Source organism: Bombus vosnesenskii, unplaced genomic scaffold (genome assembly GCF_011952255.1).
Source record: "Bombus vosnesenskii isolate JDL3184/JDL3185 unplaced genomic scaffold, Bvos_JDL3184-5_v1.1 scf7180000013295, whole genome shotgun sequence".
Classification (NCBI taxonomy): domain Eukaryota; kingdom Metazoa; phylum Arthropoda; class Insecta; order Hymenoptera; family Apidae; genus Bombus; species Bombus vosnesenskii.
This window is the reverse complement of record NW_022882946.1, coordinates 4,565,187-4,585,691: the sequence shown is the minus strand read 5'-3', so window position 1 is coordinate 4,585,691 and position 20,505 is coordinate 4,565,187. Positions and strand designations below refer to the sequence as shown.

The 20,505-nt window shown below is 40.4% G+C and overlaps 1 protein-coding gene across 6 annotated transcripts in view; it reads left to right on the top strand.

The window, feature by feature from the left end:
- LOC117233232 (protein groucho) overlaps positions 1 to 20,505 on the top strand; it is a 112,264-nt gene that overhangs the window by 43,160 nt on the left and 48,599 nt on the right. For 4 of the 6 annotated variants that reach the window (XM_033493358.1, XM_033493354.1, XM_033493355.1 and 1 more), the window contains exons 6-9: positions 9,525 to 9,587; positions 9,666 to 9,752; positions 9,929 to 9,961; positions 12,555 to 12,914. In XM_033493358.1, the coding sequence (XP_033349249.1) occupies positions 9,525 to 9,587; positions 9,666 to 9,752; positions 9,929 to 9,961; positions 12,555 to 12,914 (543 nt within the window). The remainder of the gene's footprint in view (positions 1 to 9,524; positions 9,588 to 9,665; positions 9,753 to 9,928; positions 9,962 to 12,554; positions 12,915 to 20,505) is intronic. The other 2 variants (XM_033493356.1, XM_033493357.1) reach the window with 1 other exon arrangement.

Genomic DNA, 20,505 nt, shown 5'->3' with positions numbered 1-20,505 from the left:
CCGGTGAAAATAGAACGAGACGAAAATTGATTTAGATTTTGTCAATCGAACTGTTAGTGTAAATATTCGCGCTCGATTCTCCATCCAGTTATCTACGATTATTCGGATAATTACTTTATACGCGATTCTTGCCAATCCCCTTAACCCTGTCGCGTCTTTTCTTTTATTTTCGATCCAATCGTATTTCTTTTTTATTATCCAAAGGATTTTTTAAGTTCGAGAAAAATATAAAACAGTTGCCGCTAACTTCTAGTTGATGTATCGTGAGATGTATAAAAGCTTTTAGAAATATTATCAAATTTACAAGTAATGAAAAAAGAGAAAAGAGAGGAAACAAAAAGTTGTTAGTCAAAAGTAGAAATGCAAAGAATACTAGTCATATTACTTTATCTAACAGATACCGATAATCGCAACAGTTCGTGTCGGATATTTTAATTGCGATAAAAGCAAAAATTGTCACGACGCGATAACGTTCGTCTTGCTATTTATCAGTCAACGCGTGTAACCTCTCGTTTCATTTTTATGCCAAAACTTTGAAACCACGCTATGAAAGCTATCGGTTGAAACGTCAGATAGATCGCGATATAAGAATCCGAAAACCATAGCAGGTTCGATTCCTCGGTCACTCGCACTCTCCGTCCGCGAATTAAAATGCGTAAAAAAAAAAAAGAAAAAAATTGATTACGTTGCCACTTGTACGAATCTCAAGCTTCCCGTTCTCAGCGCTCCCTCTCTCTGTTTCATCGTTTTAGCGTAAAAGGAAGTTAGGTAGAGGAGTTGGTGGAAAGAACGTGAGAAAGGGAAGAGAGAGAGAGAGAGAGAGAGAATAAATCACCCTCCGTTTGGTTGTCTCCGGCACTTAGCCGGCTTTCGAATCGCGGTCTTCGGTCCTCGTTCCTTTTCAATTTGAGCACCGAATGAAAACAATCTTCCTCTACGAGGTTAGACCTCTCCCTCTTCATCTCTGCCTCTCTCTCCCTCTCTTTCTCTCTTTCTATCCCTCGTTCTCTCTGACAACCTTCCCCCTTTCGTTTTTACCCTTTTTATCACGGCACCGTTGGCGAGTCTCTCTGATTTCATCCTTCTCGTTCTGTCACTCTCGCTCCCATTAGTCCTGTGACGCTGCTTCCACTCTTTCCCTTCTGTTCTCCACCCTCTTTCGTGTCCATCCCCCATTCCACGTCCCTCTTACCGCCCCAAGTCGACATTTGCCTCCCACTCGGCCCGTTCGAGCCCGCAACCACCACTTTACCACTCGCTACTCGACTAACTCGAATTTGTTGGCAATGTCCCAGTTCTTATGCCCGGCTCTTTCTCTCCTTTCGCCGATCCCTTCCACGCTCTTCGAATAATTGTACAACGCGGCCTATACACGCGCTCACCGACGCCAGCCACCCATGCGATCACGTGCACGGATACTTAGAGGAATCGACCATGGTATACGGTCGCGAATATGCTGCAGACAGGATGGCGTAGTTAGCGAGTTAGGAAATCGATCAGCGGCTGACTTTTTGTTTTTATCGAAGACAGGCCACGAGGGATGGAATTATTGGAAATTAGGCAGAGACGGGGAGCGAGTGATTTCTTGCGAGTGATACTGTCGCATCGTTACGCGTTAAACGTGTTTATCGTGTGTCATGGATCGTACGAGATTTATTTGAGAATTATACGAAGAAAGTTGCGTGATGCGTATAGAGGACAATAGGATAATAGAAGAGTATTATACAGGATGTGCGGTAGAATTATCTTTCGATATATTTCCTATTATTTTGTACAGCTTGGAATCATTGTGCCGGTAAATTATTAATTCCATCGTATGAAGGTAGGTCGTGATTTAATGGTGGAATTTGATATAATAGATCTCGCTACGTGTTACCCGAGACTTTTACTTTGATGTGATTTCATGTAATTTAATGTTGTACAGGAGGTGTGGGCGACGCGGTTATTTTGTTGATTTACGACTCGTTGAAAATGTGCCAGCATCGCTGCTCGCAAGACCGTGTCTGTTTGTCGTGTTAAGGGACCATAGATAAATGATATTTCGAATCTAAATACCAGTTTTTCTTTTTATTAATTTCATACCATATATATCATTATTTTTTTTTCTTTAATTAAATAAATACTCGTGATTCTTACAAACGTAATCATAAAAATGGGAAAGAAACGCGGCAAGTTGAGAATTTGACAGGACCAGCATCGTTGTATCACGTACTTTCTTAATAGATCTTACGATAGTTGAATTTATTTATTACTAGTTAGTTTCTAAAATCATTCGTTCGAGTGTCGACTAAATCGGACGGCGGAGACGATCAAAAGTCCGCTGTCTTGAAAATAGAAATAGCGCATGAAAAATATTCGCTTTAGAATCCTTACCATTTTAATTAAAAAGATACTCTGTTGAAAATATATTAACGCTAGTTCAGCGAAGATCGATTCTATTCACCTCATCGCTTTCTACATTTGCGTATAATTATTTTATCGAACAATATAGTTAATCGTAATGTTTAAGTGGATGTTATTATCTGATATTATCTTTGATAAAAATTCTTTCGTTTTACCGCTATAAAATAAAATATTCGACGTTCGTGACGAAGGTAACGAGAAACGTTGTATTACTTTTTAACAGTTAACGTTATTAGCAAATGTAATATTGCTTCGCTTCTACAGTTAAGTAATATTGTTTTTATTACTTATGCTTGTCCTCGCAAACGAAATATTAATGCCGTACAAACTGTTGAAGTTGGACGCAAATTAATTTAATTTCTGTCCTGAAAATCCAAAAATCCATTGTGAAAGACATTACAATCGCAAGCTTCTTTTCTTTGTGTCTCGTTCATCGTGCTTCCCCTTAATTGTCACCAGCTTCAAAATCAAAGTACTTCATTTCCAACGGAAATACGGAAAGCATTTTATTAAAATACGTTTTAGCATCGGTAACTAAACGTTACTTTATCGAGTTCCTTAGCGGTCGAACGATAAAACAGCCGGATGAAAAATCCTTTACGCGAGGCCATGGGGCCGAGGTTACGTCTGTAGCAGAGGTAAAAACTTTTATTAGCACGACGCGAACCACGCGCTCGTAGGCAAGAGAGAGCGGCATTCGATAAAGTTAAAAGTTACCGGAGTCGCGCCTCGAAGAACGGCCACTCCACTGGCTGGAAACACGACGACAATGCCATCGAAACGGGCATTCTTAGCTCTGATTAATCGTTCTCTCTTTCTCGATTCCGTCGATTGTTTTGATTTTCAAGGGTGCTTCGACAACAAGCGACGCCGTGCTTCACGCTATCGTGATTTCCATCGGAAATGAGATTTTTCCGAATGGCGTGGCGCTTAAAAAAAAAAAAAAAAAAGAAGAAAAAAAAGAGCGAGAATGAAAAAAAAGGAAGATAATAAAAAGCGCAGCCGACTGTGAAAAAGGAAAATATGAAAGAAAGCACGGACTAGGATAAACTGGCTCGCGTTAAGGGGTAGGGGGTTGAGATTTAAAAGGGGTAAGAGGGTAAGGGTTGGCAGAGGGTCGAGAAAGAATGCACAAGCGACGAGACTGGCACGTAACGCTCTTGCTTCGTTCAGCCAACGAGAACTCGTTGGATAGGTTCGCAGCACACCTATCCGATAACGCTTATCGCTTAATTGAAAGGCTCGTCCTCGGGGCGGCTGCGTGCTCGTTGTGTCCTGCTCAATTAAGCCACGATCTATGGCAATATGCCGCGAATCCGTCACGCCGCAGACTTTCCATCGCTACGCAAAACATCGTACGCTTAATGATACGGCTTTGTATTAGCGCGCGCCGAACAATTTACTAATAAATTTATTGCCGATTCTTTGTCAAGGAAATTTCGGTACTTTCGTAGTCAGAGAACGGCAAGCGTCTCGTCGTACTCGTGAAATCGTGGTACGATGGTAGTCGTTTAAAATCATTCGACTTACGCCCAAAACAGGGTCCCCTGTTTTTAATACTCGTTTGACGCGTTGCGAATTAACACATCGAGTCTCGCATTGTCTCCGAGTTTTAAATAGCTCTAGGTACATATGCGTACCATCGGTGGTGTATCTCGTATATCTTGGAAACGTAGGTAGCTCGAGCAGAAGATTCAACGATAGGATACGCGAGATGTACGGGATATTAAACGCGATATTAAACGCGTTATTAAACGCGTTAAGTAGGGTTAACCGTATATTCTTGGAATTTGGCCTGTTGGAAAACGGAAGGTCGTCCCTCAGCGAGAAGAATATTCGTATCGCCGTCGGCGTTCGTCGATACAAGAGTAACTACCATTTCCCATCGCGGGTGCGCCCGGCGTCCGATAAAAAATGTGCAGGCTGACCAATTGCATATAACTCACCCTGCCTTTCCAGTTCTTCCTGCCTCCATGTATATATACGTCTATCTATCCGCGTGCGTTCGCGTCTCTCTCTCTCTCTCTCTCTCTCTTTCTCCCTTTTTCTTTTCCTCTTTTTTCTCTCTCTCTTTTTCTCTCTACTTGCTCCCTTCCCCGGGATTCTCACGTTCTCTCTCCCTTTCGGTAGTCGGGGCTCGCTTTTCCAGCACTCGGCCCCGTCCATATATACACATATTCCGGTGATGCGCGCGCGTACACACACGAGCACCTTGGGCGGCACACGCATGTCGACCTACGGACGTGCGCGCGCGCGTGTGTGTGTACCAGCGTGTGCAGGTTTACACGTATACGATATCCACGGCCACGTACACGTACGCGTTCCAGGGGTCGTGTATTCGAGTTCTTTTATTTAGCCCTGCGGGGGTAGCAGAGGGTTGAGTTGAGCGAGCGAAACGAGGGTGCGGTGGGCTGGGGGCGATGACATCGATTTTTTACCCGTTGCTAATCTCAATGTTACCTCCTCCTCCTCCTCCTCCTCCTCTACTCTCTACCTCCTCTTCCTCTTCCTCTTTCCTCCTGCCGTTCGGCCACCTCCATCTACCCTTTTTTCACCCCTGCTACCACCACCCTCTTCTATATCCACCGCGACCCTCTTCGTTCTTCCCCTTCTCTCTTTCAATCTCTCCCCTGCTTCTCCACCTCCTCTCTCTCTTTTACCACCTCCTACGCCTCCTCCACCCTCGGACCATCCGTTCTGCGGGAAAATGTGCATGTGCATCGGGCACATTCGAGAAGGAATAACCATTTTTTCGTACCGGACAACACTTGCGCCGCGTCGCCCCGCTGCGCCGCGCGTAAATTCTCCTCGTCTCCCGTTCATCGCCGTTCTCTAACCCTCTTTCTCCCTTTCCATCGTTCTCTTCGGGATGTATTCTCCGTCTCGCTCGCGCGTTCCCTGCCTCTCCGTTGTTCGTTGGACTTCCGCTTTTTTCTATCTGCGTCTCTCCGCTTCTCTTTGTCTATCGGCTTCTCTTTGTCGGTTTTTTCGTCCAGGCTTTTTTTCACCGCGCACCCTTCTTCTCCGCCACCTCCCGGATTCGGACCCAGGCCGAAATCGAACTGACGTGGACGCGGCAGTTTTCCATCTTTCTGTCCCCCGTGGGAATAATGACATTTTTTCGGATCGAAGCTTTAGACGCGCCCCTGCGACGTCGCCCGCTACTCTCGCGACATACGAAAATCATGAATATTTCGAACAGTCGCGGTGCGAGTAAGCCGAAGATCGTTCAGTTCGAGATCGACTTAACGGAACGGAGATAAAAGGAACGCGGGTATCGAGATCCTAAGAAATTTCTCGGAAATTCTGTTTTACCGCTTTCTTATCCCTGTTAATGACCAATTCGATCGAAACGATCGTTTTGTCGAAACATGCGATTCGTAATCTTCCGTAGCATTTTGAATTTCATATTTAGAGATTCGTGTGATTCGCGGTAAAATATGTGGATTAAATTGCATTTGTACGTTTCATTTTCCTGTATCTTTCGTTTCTATTCTTTTATTTCTTTTTTCTTTTTCTTTTTTTTTTTTTTTTTGGTGCGTGCTTCTCCATTTGGTCGTCGATATCTTTAAAGTCTAACGATATTTATGGTAGAAATTATGATTTCGAAATGATGATATAGAAATGATGATTAATTAATTAAGTAATAAATTACTCGACAAATTTTCTTTAAATATTCAATATTTATATTTTGAATATTTTATATTCAAATATTATTCCTAAGATTTAATAGCCGACACGAACACGCTTGTTCGGAAGAAAATCGTCCAGGCAAAAGCTAAACGTATGGTACGCGTTTATTCTTGCAAATGGAAATTGAAAACGCCGATTTCGTTGCAGTTTTCATGAAAACGTAACGTTAAGACACGAAACAGCAGGGAATGATGGAACGCAATATAAAAGAAGTGTAATGTATCGCGGATGAAGCACCATTCTGCAAATAGAGTATTAATTTGCGCACGGGTAATGTTATTAGTAAGCTCCGATGCAATTAGGCCGTTATATTGGCGCTTTGCAGTAGATGCTCCGATTGCGTGTCGATCTCCGTAATGTTGATTACTGTACATATTTGATCGCATTCGTTGAATTATTGAAACTAATCTGTTGAAATCGCGTAATAGACGCGTACGCCTGATGCTGCTGTTTGTTAGCCGTGATTCGATATAGGTGTGTCAACTGTTTGCGGTTCGATAAGTGTTCTTGCTGTTTGTTCGTCTCTATGAAATACTTTCGGATATGTAGCGTGGGACTGTACGATTAAAATGCTGAAAGAAAAAAAAAAAAAAAAGAAAGAAAACAACAAGAAGTTGGAAGATCCTTTCACTTGCATTTATCGCGCGATACAGTAAGAAAAATTAGAATTAACAAAATCTCAGACACTGTACACTTTACGAAAGTATCTGCAAATTTTGATTCGTAAACGTTTAAAATATATTCGAAGTAAATTCACATGGAAGCATTGAGAAGAGGTTGTGACTTCGTATCCCGTTAAAAACGTTGCTATTAAAATATTTCAACGAGATACAAGGACACACGCTCGAAGCAAGCGAGCAATCAGGTTGCAGGATGACGGAAATCAGTAGAATTACGCGGTGAAAAAGACCCTGTCGAAACAAGGTGCGCTCGATATTTCAGCATCCGATGATTATGAAGCGTTTCAATATCGAAACGAGTTTTATGACGTTTCTCCGGTCGCGTTCGTCCCCTTTCTTTTGTAGTCATTGTGAACGCGTCACGTGGCCATCGATGTAATCGTGAATCGATTTGATCGACGAGCATTAACGAGTGACTCTATTCCGCCTTCGGAAACTGTGGTGCAGGACAAGCCGGGTTCACGTGCCCGCTAAACGCTCGTCACGTGTCGTACGATCGTTGCCGCAACGTTAACCCCGAATTTCATGACGTTTGCAGGCTGTTTTCGCGACTCGTTGCTCTACCCGCTCTGCCCGCTCTTCGATTTTTCAATTAATTCGTCGTGTTATCGGGGATGCGCGCATTGAGATTCTGCATATCGCGATATTAAACTCTATTATTGCTTCCCTTTTTTCCTGTTCTGTTTGTCTTTTGTTTTTAGCTTTTTTTTGTATTTCATAAACCATAGGAAGCAATACCATCGTGTTTGATCGCTTATTAGCCTATTGGCTGTGACTGTGTTCCGACATTGTCGCGCTTTATGTCAAACGATTAAAGCGTGAACGTTACAATTTCAGCGATGTAAATGGTTACTAACAATTGATACACCTTGTCCCTATTGTGGATTTATTTATTAAGTCGAATCAGCGTTGCTGGGCTACTTTTATTTGGCGATCTTTGTGCTAACATTTGAAAGTTTGTGAAATTCCAAGAACATGTAATACAATGCGTTTTTTTATTTCCTTATTTCTGTAGACGAGTATTTGTAAAATTGGTCGTTGGATACCATAGACCGAGACATTTAAATGGTTATTAAAAAATCGATACCCTTTGTCTCTTTTATCGATTTATTTGTTAATTCGGGGATACTGTTATGCAGACGTTTTGAACAACATCTGCGTTAACCATTTAAAAGTTGACTAATTTTTAGGAACATGCTCGTCGTTTCTTTATTCTATTATCTTGTTATATATTTGTAGAGTTGCGTGAAAGAATTTTTTTTACTAATTACGTTAAACATACGAAGTATACGCAGCTTCGTAATATCACAGAGATAAATTTTAAAAAGGTTGAATAGTTGATAAAGAAACGGTGGTATTTTTCAGTTTCTACTCTTTTTTTACGTAATTTCCTGCAAGCTTAGTTTACTAGCGTATCTACGATTCGTTTTAGAGCAAAATATGTACAGAGATATATATTCGTTGATAATTTATAGAATATTTACTTTGAGAATTAATGGTATAATTTTGTTACGAATGTCGTACGCAATACGTATTTATAAAAATATTTTACGACGATACGATAAAATTGATCTGTGTTGTGCGACGTTTAAAGTACGATACTACAGCCTCGATTCGTTTAATATGATTAAAAGATATTGATTTTGTAAGCAGTGTGCGCATAACGAAATACGTAGAAAGTTTTTGTTTTGTATCTTTGATAATTTTAATGCGTACATTTGTCACGTTACAATTTGCATTTGAACTTTTTACACAGTCTATCGTTTGCTTTGATCATAGTCGGACTAAACATTCTGCCGCGTTTTAGCTTGCCTGTTCAACGTGTGGATTAAACGTTCAAAGGGTTAAATATACATTGTCGGTCAAAAGTAAGGGATAATCTGCTTTAAATGCAGATTATAGTTCAGTAGTACGTGAGCCTCCAATTTAATTTTAAATAGGTTTATTGGATTACTGTGATTTCAAATTAATCCTTATTTTCCCAATTAAAATTGTGTTGATATTAAGTTAAATCGAAAGAAACAAAGTTCCGTCAATTTTAAGATTATCGAAGGATAAGGAAGCTAGCTCGATCAAAAAAGAAAAAAAAAGAAGTTTAATACGGTAGAATATTAATTGATCATGCAACCAAGCACAAGCAACTGGTCATGACACACGCTGCTGCGACGATTAAATTTTCTTGATAATTCGACAACTTGATTTTCGTAGAAGAGAAAATCCTGTACTCTAAGTTATTTCACAAATAGTAATATCAAACGAGAATACAAAATTTATAATAAAAACGTGATAATTTGTTTCGCTTTGTCACGCTTGTCTTTCGTTCTTTCTTTTTCATTCCTTGATCTTCCATTAATCGATGTTTTACTGTATTAATCGCGATATCTTTCACTGATACTGAATATAAAGAATATATGGAATATATAGAAATCGACACTCTCATTGAATAATATGAAAAAAGTTCAAACTACCTCTGTTTAAACGTCGAGTGATAGCTAACTTTCGAAAGGTATTGTATCTAAACAATTGCAGAGAGGTTTAATAAAATTGAAAAGTTAGACCCAATGAAGGATCGATTGTAGCGTCACAATGTCAATTTGCAACGTCATCTCGCGCTTCAGACATTTTCCATTTTCCAACGAGCTCTTTAAACGTACTACAATGTTTCGCGCGAGAGGAAAGTTGGAAAGTGTCAAACGTATCGATCGTAACGCGTTTTCTCTGATGTTGCGTTTCTGTTCCATTTTGCAGACCGAGATCGCTAAGAGGTTGAACGCGATAATCGTCCAGCTACTCCCATTCCTGGCACAAGAGGTGAGTCTTTGACTTTCTGTTTGGCACGTGTGCCGCACAATCTCACGATCGAGAGTGACAACGACGCGATAATGATAGCATGGCTTGCAGCATCAGCAGCAGGTGGCCAATGCCGTAGAGAGGGCGAAGCAAGTCACGATGTCCGAGCTGAACGCTATTATTGGGGTGAGCTTCCTTCTTTACAATTGATTCTATTAACTTCGTACTTTTGGCAAGCAGCTGGCCATTGATCTTGGCACGGTGTGCGTTGCATCTCGATCTTCTTGCGTTTCGATTTTATTCTTCTATTTAATTCACGTACAATCATCGTCCACTAATACTCGTTATATGCCCTTTTACAGCAACAGCAACAACAGGGTTTGCAACAGCTATTGGTAAGTTTATTTTCTTCTTCTTATGGTTGGTTATTCGCACGTTGGTTATTCGCGCAATGATATCGCGCGTGTACGTATCTGAAAAGTGACACACAGATTCGAGCAAGCTTTCGAAAAATCTGCCTTGGGTAAAGCAAACAAGATTATTTTGCAAACTTTCGCGCGAATTATTTCCTGTAAGAAGAAACGGAAGATTAGTCGTGCCACGTGAAGGAAAACACAAGAGATTGACGAAGAAAAAGCAGAAACGTGTACGCGAGTAGATAGACGGTCTCCAGCGGTTAGAGTTAAAAAGGAGTCGAGCGAAATGAAACGATTAAGGGGAATAAACGATTTGAAGGGAATTTCAGTATTTCTCGGAGTCTAACTCGGAACTTCTTAATTTATACCGTGGCAATTAGAAATTAGGTTAACTCGTTTGAAGAGGGTCGCGGCCACTTGGGCAAGCGTGAATGCACAATCATTAAAACATTTATTTCACGTTGATCCGTGTTTCTTATTTTGTAATTGGGTCGCTGCTTTATGCGTATTAATTGAAACGGGTATGAAGATATTCCGAAGTCATTTTGAGAACAGCTGCACATGTTTTTTTTTTTTGGTCTTGATGCTAACCAATTATCTTCATTTCTACAGCGTATTCAGATCCATCGATTGTGTCTGGTTTACGAGTTTTTACGATTCACCGACTCGCGACTGTCTTTTAAATCTCAAATTCTTTCTCGCAATCTCTCTGAATGCAGTCTCAACGTAATCTGAAAAATAAAAATGGAATATAAGAATTATGCGAAGTAAAATTACCTCAACGAATTCAACGTAATTTTTGTCAAGCTTAGAAAACGCTATATCGAAGTTTAAAAATCAATTCCTACATTGTAGAATTTCGAAATCCAGATGTATCTAATACTATTACGTAACTGGTTGATCAACGCGAAGAATGAAAAGTAATCATTTACAATCCTTTTTGCCAGTAATATTACAAGCAAAACGATATGTACGTTTAAATATGTTATTTTCAAAATTACGTATAGAAAAATAAGGACATACGGTATACTGAAACATTTCAATCTGAGATAATCTGAGACATTTGACAGTCGTTTAACTTTTATTTAAACTCGATCGTGCAAATCGTAAGCTTAAGTATTTTTCAGTTAAAATTAACATTTACCGGTACGGTTTGGTGCATTCACGACAAACTGAACACAATAGCGTTTACGTGTGGGTATTTCGACGATACACAGCCTGCTTCATCAGAATCGGATGAGACATTGATACTAAGGTGTCTATTCTGATGTGTTCCTATTTGTAGTTGAATACAAATACACGGCTCTAGCATGAGTGTCTCGTCTAATCCTGACGAGGCTAGTTTCAATGGTCAGACGCTAGTATACAAATGTTATTGGATGCAGTTTACACCTGGGAGTTTAACATCCTATTGAAATTGCTTGATGACAAATTCACCAACGAGATCTATTTTATAATTTCGAAAATAATTACCTCGAGGGTAGTTCTCAAATTTATCTCTCTGGCTGATGAAGTTACTATTACTGAGAAATTGTTGGCAACAGTTGGCAAATTTTTGATCTACGTATTTTCGAATAACTGTTTTGGTCGCGACTTTGAACGATATTTTTGTTATTTTATGTTAGCGATACGCTTGAATCTGGAGTTATACGTTGGTACTGTAATTTCATATTCGTTCGTTATGATTGCAAAGAGGAACCTAGATATACTATATATTGCCAAATATATCAAATATACGATCATAATAAAAGTAGTATAACGAAAAAAAATTGGCATATATAATCAAATTTCTATCTGGATAAAATTCAATATTAATTTCACCAAACGCGTCAAAATATTTTTCAACAATAGCAAAAGCAAGAAATCGGAACCCTGTCGTTTCGACTGGTTTGTAAATCAAATTTTTAAAGTTTTTATTTAACGCTTAACTGGAAAAGGAAGAAACTCTAATTAACGAAATAGCATTATATGAAAGTAGAATCGAATTTTGCTATACACAATCTTTAATTTACATTTTTCTGTGAATTTTGTGTGAATTTTCATACATGGTACCAATTAAGGGTCAGGAGGAATCTGAATACGTATCAAAAAAGAATCAGTTTCTATTGTCTAGAAATCACGGGACGTTTATTGTTAGATTTAGCATAAGTTGGAACAGTCACCGATTGCTTTCATTAGAAACTCGTTATACGTAATTACTAAACGATATTGAAGCTCATTAACCACGCACATCATACACAAACATAAATTACACCATATGTCGAATACTCTACTACGCACGACATACGTTATTAAACCTAACATCTAAAAGTAACAAATATCCCATAACCGATAGACGACACTGTACATGCCACCGTTAAAACTACGCTTCAACTATGCCTCACTCGAACGATGAACCCCATCATCCATCTAGAAAGTTCTAATTCCATCCAAACCATCGTCGACTCTCAACAGAAACAAAGAAAAAAAGAAAAAAAACAAGAAAAAATAAACACTACAAAAAGAGCTACACACAAAAAGCCACGTAAGCCATGAAGAAAAACGTAAGCGTGTCGATTGTCGGTTGTTCTAGCAACAGATTCACGCGCAGCAGCTGCCACATGGTGCGGTCGTCGGTGGTCTTCCACCGGCGGGGCTATTGGGCTTCGCAGGTGCGGCCGCGGCAGCCGCAGCCGCGGGGGTGCCACCTCATCTAGCTCCACCACCGCATCCCGCGGCTGCGGCTGCGGTTCAAGCACAAGCGCAGGCGCTGCTGAAACCTTCGGACCTGCAACAACACCGAGCGGCCGCGGAGACGCCCGAGGATCGTAAACCGATCGCTCTTACCGACGAGAGACTCAGACGATCCGTGTCGCCGCCGGAGAAATTCCGCAGCCGCACGCCTGACCTCGAGAGCGATCCCAAGAGGCGGAAGGAGGAGAAGCTCGGACACGTGAGTTTAATCCTACTACTACCATCTTACTTACCGTGTGCACCCACGCCACGGAATAGAACCGGCCGCTTTTGTTTTTAAGCGACCGCGCGTACTCTTCGATCCACCTGTTACGCGCCATTTAGGAATCCGAACACCCAGCAAGGATCTCGCGCGGGCGCGCGCGCGCCTACGCACATTACATATCGTAATGTATACGCCGCTGGTTACGAGTATTAGGATACGTTCGTCTTACGTTTATTGGAAAACTGTAATCCACGAGTCGGCTGACGGTTTAATAAGAAAAGTTTCCGTGAATTATTTCCACAATTAGCGGCTATGATCGACGAAAGAATTTCCAGTAAATTAACAGATAGGATATATCGCAATCGTGGATTGCCAGGTGGGAAGAAGCGTCTGTTGGAAGGAAAGAAGCTGTCTTAATATCAATGATTGGCAACGCCATTCAGAGATCGAGCTTAGTGAGATAGCTTTTCAGACAGACGTTTAAAATGTTTTCGCCGATTATGACACAACGGAGACTCTCGTAATCACGCGAAAGTTTCCAGTCAAAATTACTAGAACAGGACGAACTATCCGACGATTTTAAATCGCATTACACTACGCGAGTTTAATTACTCGTAAAACAGCTTCCATTTTTACGAATCTCCAAATTCTGCTGAATTTCTACGAATAAAAAATTCTCAAAGGCGAAAGAACTGGCGCAAATTTTCTGCGCGCAAAGAACGGCTGGAATAAAACCGCGAAATGCTCGCCGAAGAAGATATCGCCGCACAGTTTTTATGGTCGCTACTTGGAAACGTCTTCCTCGAATATACATCAACCACGTGGATGCACGTTGGGTTACTCGAACGACTCAAAGTCCGGGTAAATAAAATTGGAGCCGCGGTATCGCTTGGCCACGTGTAACGTATCAGTCGAGTATTTCAGCCAGCGCTGCAGCAACGATAAAACTCGAAAACCGTCGGATGGTTGGTGGCTTTCGTGGCCACGAGCAACGACCGTTACAACCGAAAGGAGAATTCATTCCTTTCGGGACAACCAAGAAACGGAAGGAACAGGAACTACTGTATCTTTTCGTTTCCAAATACGATCTTTCGATAATTATATAGAGAGGAATATACGTTCTGTCGATTTTATGATTTTAATATACATATACGAATATATATTCGTCTCTGAGCTTTAGATTTCCAGATATACACAGATTCAGGAAAATATTCCATTTATATTAATTATAACGTGCTATGAAATTCTATATAAATCCTACCTTTTTCTTTTTTTTTCTTTTGATTTTTTTGTTTACATACTAAAGGAAGTTGTGGATGGCGAAATGGACGAGCGTGTAATGACTGAGTCGCGGTACGAAACGCTACCTAAACTAAACCTTAATCCAAGCATTAAAAGTATTTTGTCGTAAGAAATACAAACGTATCTCGATAATTAAAACCGACCGACGACTATGTGTACAAATGGAATTAACCAAGAAGATCTGTATATAAAGATCAACGAAATCTCTCTGTATAATTACCGATCTCTGTATAATTTCTCTCTTGTTGAATCACGAAAGTGAATCACCGAAACGAAATAAACCAGTCCCACACTTTCTTCGTGCAAACGTTAAACGGAGAGAGAGGGAGAGAGAGAGAGAGAGAGAGAGAGAGAGAAGAGTTGACTAAAAATTAGATTATTTTTGTCCATCGTAGAATGGAAAACCGGGGCCGGATAATACGAGACAAACGCTCAGGTGTAGCATTCGTAGAGTCTCGAGGCTGCAACAAGCTTCGGCGTATTCGGCGAGCGAGTTTCTCCTCGCTATGGCCCCGTGAAATATCCGTGAAAACACGCTCCTTTGTCAGGATCGCGACGACAAAGTGCGCGCGCGAGCTGTGCCCGCGTGGAAGAGGGTGGAGGCGCGAGGAGGCGCGTAATTAAAAACCGTGAAAACAGGCGAACTGCAGGCTGTCGCTTCGCTCTCGCGCTCTCTCGCTAAATTGGATTATTTTTCTCAGCCTGGTTTCTCCGTCCCACCCCCATCTACTACGTTTCACCCCAAGGGTAGGAGGAAAACACAGAGGAAGAGAGAAAAAGAGAGAGAGAGAGAGAATAGAGGAGGTGAAACAGGGGAAGGAATTGCTGCTTCCGGCGCGTTTCCCTCGACCTGGCTCTGCTTCCCGACGATTAAAATACTCCTTCGCTACTACCTCGTTTTCGCGTAATCTCCATCCTCTTCCATCGCCATTCCACTCTCTGCTTGCTTCTTCCACGTTGCGTTTCGTTTCGTTTCGTTTCGTTTCGTTTCCCTGTGTACCTTTTCGCCGGTCCGGCGTCGTTTTCTCGTTGCCAGCAAAGTGACGCGTCGACGTAATGCGCGTCGTGTCGCGGTCAGGAACGACGCGTCGCGTCGCGAATCCGTGGAAAGCGCAAAAGCGAAGTCGTCGCTTTCGCTCTAATCCCCTCAGCCTTCGTCCCGCTTCTCCGTGTGCCAGCGCGCGAATTCAACACCGTGAAAATCAAAGGAGCTTTACCGCGGTTTCCTCGTTTCCCGGGTTACCCGGATTCTTTAAATTTCGTTGGCTAAGGATATAAATGGTCATTCACGGTCGTACACCCTGCTCGTAGCGCTGATGTTATAATTAGCGCGCTAGGCGAACGATGAATGGACGATATTTCGCGACTGGACTGGTTGCGAGGAATAATATCTTTTCGCAAACTCGTTTGTCTAATCTAAGACAGCGGACTTGTTTTTCTATGGTTTTGCATCGTCAGCTGGATGAACCTTTAGGGAGACAAATTGACGACACTTTATACGTAATAAATGTGGCACGACAAGGTGGAGAGTTTGGCAGGTATTTGCTCAAGAACGATAGGTGTTTGTAATTTTCTTATGGGCTTACAGGGATGTCGCCCAGTGATTAGAATTTCAAGTATTAGGTTGTCCGAAAAGTGTCTTTCTTTCGCAAACGTGGTTTTTACAACAGTGCACCTTCGTACAAACGTGAAATCAAGTCTGCGAAATTTCGCGGTGTTTATCTCAATAGAACAAAATGGATCGCACGTAATTCGACAAAATAATATGAAACAAAAAATATTGTGCGTCTATTATTTCCTCATTAAACGAAAGAAACTTTTCGGACAACCTAATACGAGCGATATTTTTATCGTTCTAGCAAACGATACCTGAAGGTAAAGCCATTAGGAGAAACGAGTGTTCTGGAAGAAATCAAATCTTTTTAGTATGTTTTAAAATATTACGCAGATTATATAAAGTTTAAAAAAGATTCGGAGAAAAAAACGATCGCGTCTTCGTTTCAAATCACTCAAATTATACAAATTTGAATATTTTTTTCATATTATTGTATCAACCGCGTGTCGGTGCGTACGGATCATGTGCGTATCACGCTATTAAAAAGGAGGAGTTAGGTGCTGCTTTTATGCGCAAACATCTCGTATAATACCAAAACGAACATGTTACAGCGTTGTATCTAAATGTAGTAAAAAAGGCATTTTATTAATACAATGTTTTTACTATTATATAATATACTCTCTTTGCACTATATTACGTTAGAAGTAACTTTACCGTTAATTCATTCGTCAATATCGATTTAACGATTTATGCACACTGTTGCATACCATCAATTTTTGCTATTGTATCGCTATATCGTTATTACGTCAATATACGGGGAACGTTAATACGTTTTTAACAAACGTATATTTCGTATGTATTTATACGCATATTGTCAAAACACAATATAAAACAATTTGGAAAATCTCTTTGGATCGCGTGCTCGTTTAACAAGATTGTATCAAGCGGAGAAAATTAATCGAGACCTTGTTACTCGCTCGACTAAATTTAATATACTCGGAAGTACAGTGTAACCTATTTTTTATTCCAAATATTTACAACGCTTGTAGGTTGTTGAACGTTGTTCCCATTTTCTGGACAATCCGCGTGTAAACATTTTACCGTCTACGTCGCGTTGACGTTCCCCGTTGATAGAAATTTTTGAGTTGTTGGAAACGTTTACACTCTCTCATTATTCATATGTTTCTCGCCGCCACTTAGCTTGGGAATCGCGTGCCAGACTCGATAAAAATTAAACGTAGTACTGGTACATTTTATCTGCAATGTAAGGTAGCAACACGGAATTCGCAACGCTCGCTAGTACGTCGGTTTTAGCAAAATAGAACTTAACGAGCCGATGTTAACTACAACGGTAATTGCGAAATAAAAACAACGACTCTGCCGTTTGTTAGGCAGTCTATTTCAACAAGCAGCAGAGTTCAATTTTTTTTTCTTTTTCCTTCTCTGCAATTATATAATAATTATAACGCAACTTTGGCTTTTCAACGTGAACCGTTGATGAAGAGAAAATTGAATATTTATGATCTTGCGTGTGCATTTATCGAACGACGTTGACATAAGAATTTTCCATTTTGCTATGATACTGCACGCAGGTAGTCTGTATTATGAAGTATATTTTACGAGTGAAAATCAAGAGCATCGGGGTCCGCTGGTTTTCCCAGTCGACGTTAAAGCATGAATGAAAATGCCGATAGAGTAGTCATTCGACTATGAAACCAAGTTTTCCTAGAAAATGGAAGCTCTACAAAAGATCGATTCTATGCTTTTACGTTCGTTTCTACGCAAGAAATTTCTCTTTCGCTCGTGTTATCTTGGCAATAATAAAATTGTCATATAAATATCTCGTGCAACGTTGTTTATAAATTATAACTACGTTTATTTATATCAGCGTATTTTTTTACCACGCTACTACGATTATTACGATTACAGAGATTTAAGCAGTGCAGCCATCCAATAAATGATTAAAAGAACAAGAATCCGTCATAATGCTACGAGTCTTTCAATTTCTTTAAACTTTATACAATTATAGGACCTGGCAGAGAAAACATTGTATATACGGTGTCCAAAGGAATATTAAACAAGTTCTTAGAATCGTACGATACCAGAAGACAGGACTCAATAATGAAAATTGGTCGACGAAACTATTACGAATGAAACGTGCTAACGCAACCTTGTTCCTCGATGAGTTAAATCACCGTACCATAATTTCTTCCCGTCTCTTTTAATTATATTTTTTTCAATTTATATTACACATGTAACCCATAGAATTTTTCTATATCAGATACAGCGTATGAAAACGCATATAAAAGTGGTAGAAGCGACAGAGTTAGTACCGGATAATATGTACAATGTATATCTAAATCTGCGCGCCCTGCACTCTATATTAATCACTATAATCGTAACAACACGATAAAATGATACGATACGACATAGGTAGGTATCGTAATACGATTCCATTGAATAATAGTCGACATCGATTGTCGCTAAAAGCACACGACTTTATATTACGATCGAAAAACAACAAATTCCGAGGATGCGTCGTTTTCAACGATTGTTTGATAGTTCCGGTGTTAAATCGAGATCTACTTTTTCCATATTTTCCTAATAATTTCCGTAAAGTTTCCCGCGACAAGATCAACGTGGCATTCCTCCGCGTTTTACAGTAAAACGTTGAAATTGCTTGTGAGCTGGACACAACCGGATACGCGTATACCTGTCTGGCTCAATTGTCGCGTTGAAGCTCGAAAGTCCCGAAGCACAAACCCTAAGTCACGCTCGTGCGAGTTTGCCCTCTCTTTCTCCCGCTTTCCACTCTTCTTTCCCTCTTTTTCCCTCTAACCTTTCCTGTAACCCGGCCGGGTATCTTTCTCTATCTGAAGGGAAGTAACGACGCGTCGTTTACACGGGCAATCCCTCGAACCCCAAGGGTGGCTGGAAGTTTGTTTGAAGTTGAGGCACTGACCGGACTCCGTCATCAACTCCATTTACCGTGGCATAGGTGTACGCGGGCATCGGCGTGTGAGTAGTAACACGAACAAGTGCGATCGACCGACACCAACCTGTTTCGTACACGTGTGTAGTACGGTTGATATAGTAGCAGGCGCGATCGTATCGGCGAAAGGTAATCGAGAATCGAAAATTGAGATTTTCTAACTGGGTCTATGATTTCGGGGTGCTGGCGAGACGCGGATGGAAAATTAGGGAAAAGTGGTTTTGTCGAGGGGATGTAGGTCGTCAGGGTTGAAAGTAACAAGGGACGAAAGTAATAGATGGAGTGTTTGAAATTATATCGCAGATAGCGGTACAAGCGTTGAGTTTAGGTTTATTATTCTACGATTACAATTGGAATAAGAACTTTGATATTTTAGCAGTCTACGAATGCTCAGTGTAACGTTACAACGAAAGAGACATCGTTTCGATACTGTAAAGTATCGTTTGCTTGCCGTACAGCTTCCTGCTGTAGATATTGTGTATTTTATAAGGACCAAATGAGGTTCTATATATTTTAATTTCTTCTACGTATTCAAGTTGTGCATTAATCCTCATCCACCCTTCATTTATCTAATTTACCTCGCTCTTTGATATAAAATTGACTCACGGTGGTGAACATTGCTGTAATATTAACGGAATAGAAAGATACTCGTGTAGGTAAGATAAATAGATATATTTTTATAGATACGTTATTAGACAATTGCAGGATGAATATGTGAAAGTTAATATCGGTGATTTCATTACGGTGCAAGATTTTTTCTACTTTAATTTACGGTCTTTTCTATGACCTTGTATGTAAAACCGTGAGTCTACTGCACGGGAATCCGCAGAATATTGTGAGAGACAAAGGAGTTCAAGTATTAATACCAATCCCTTTGCCTTCTCGCTGCTTTTCCTTTTCATTGTCTACTTGGAAGTTGCATTTTCTTCCATCTTCCTGTACCGTTTCTTTCTTCATTTTAGAATTCTTACTCCTGTATGTGTGCTGTCGTATGTATTGGTTTAGCAACTAAGTGATTGCGGATTTTGTCATTAGGTGGTATAACTTATTCTCGAACTTAATTACGCATATACAGGGTGGTTGGTAACTGGCGGTACAAGTGGAAAGGGGGTGATTCTACGCGAAAAAAGAAGTCGAAAATATAAAATACAAATTTTTTTTTATTTTTTTTTTTTAATTTTTCCATCGAGACAACGATCTACGGTGAGATCCGTTATAACGTACCGCAGGTGTACCGAGCGAAAATTCAAAGTCGATTTTCTCGAAAACAAAGCCTCGAACGAAAAATTTTTATTCTATATTTTCGACTTCTTTTTTTGCGTAGAACCACCCCCTTTTCGCTTGTACCACCAGTTACCAACCACCCTGTTTAAATAGATCTTGTCGTAAACAATTAAATTAGATCAGATTAGATTAATACATCGGACGTACGAAAATTTGTACACGTAGTGTCGTATATAATATTTTTCATAAATTTGCGAATCGTTAAGAATACATTATTCGGTTATTTCTAAATAAGATTCTCGAGTCGCGTTGCATCGAAACACGAGTTATATACGTGAAGCTTGTAAGCTTCATGAACTTATTTCTCGCATTGTGTTCAGCATAGTATCGACTGAAGTGGCAAATGTAATTTGTTCCTGGAATTCGCGTGCCGTGGCAAATTGTCCCTCTGACACTCTGGCTCTTCCAAAAGTTATTACCTATTTCGATGAAAATTTAAAGGAAACATTGGT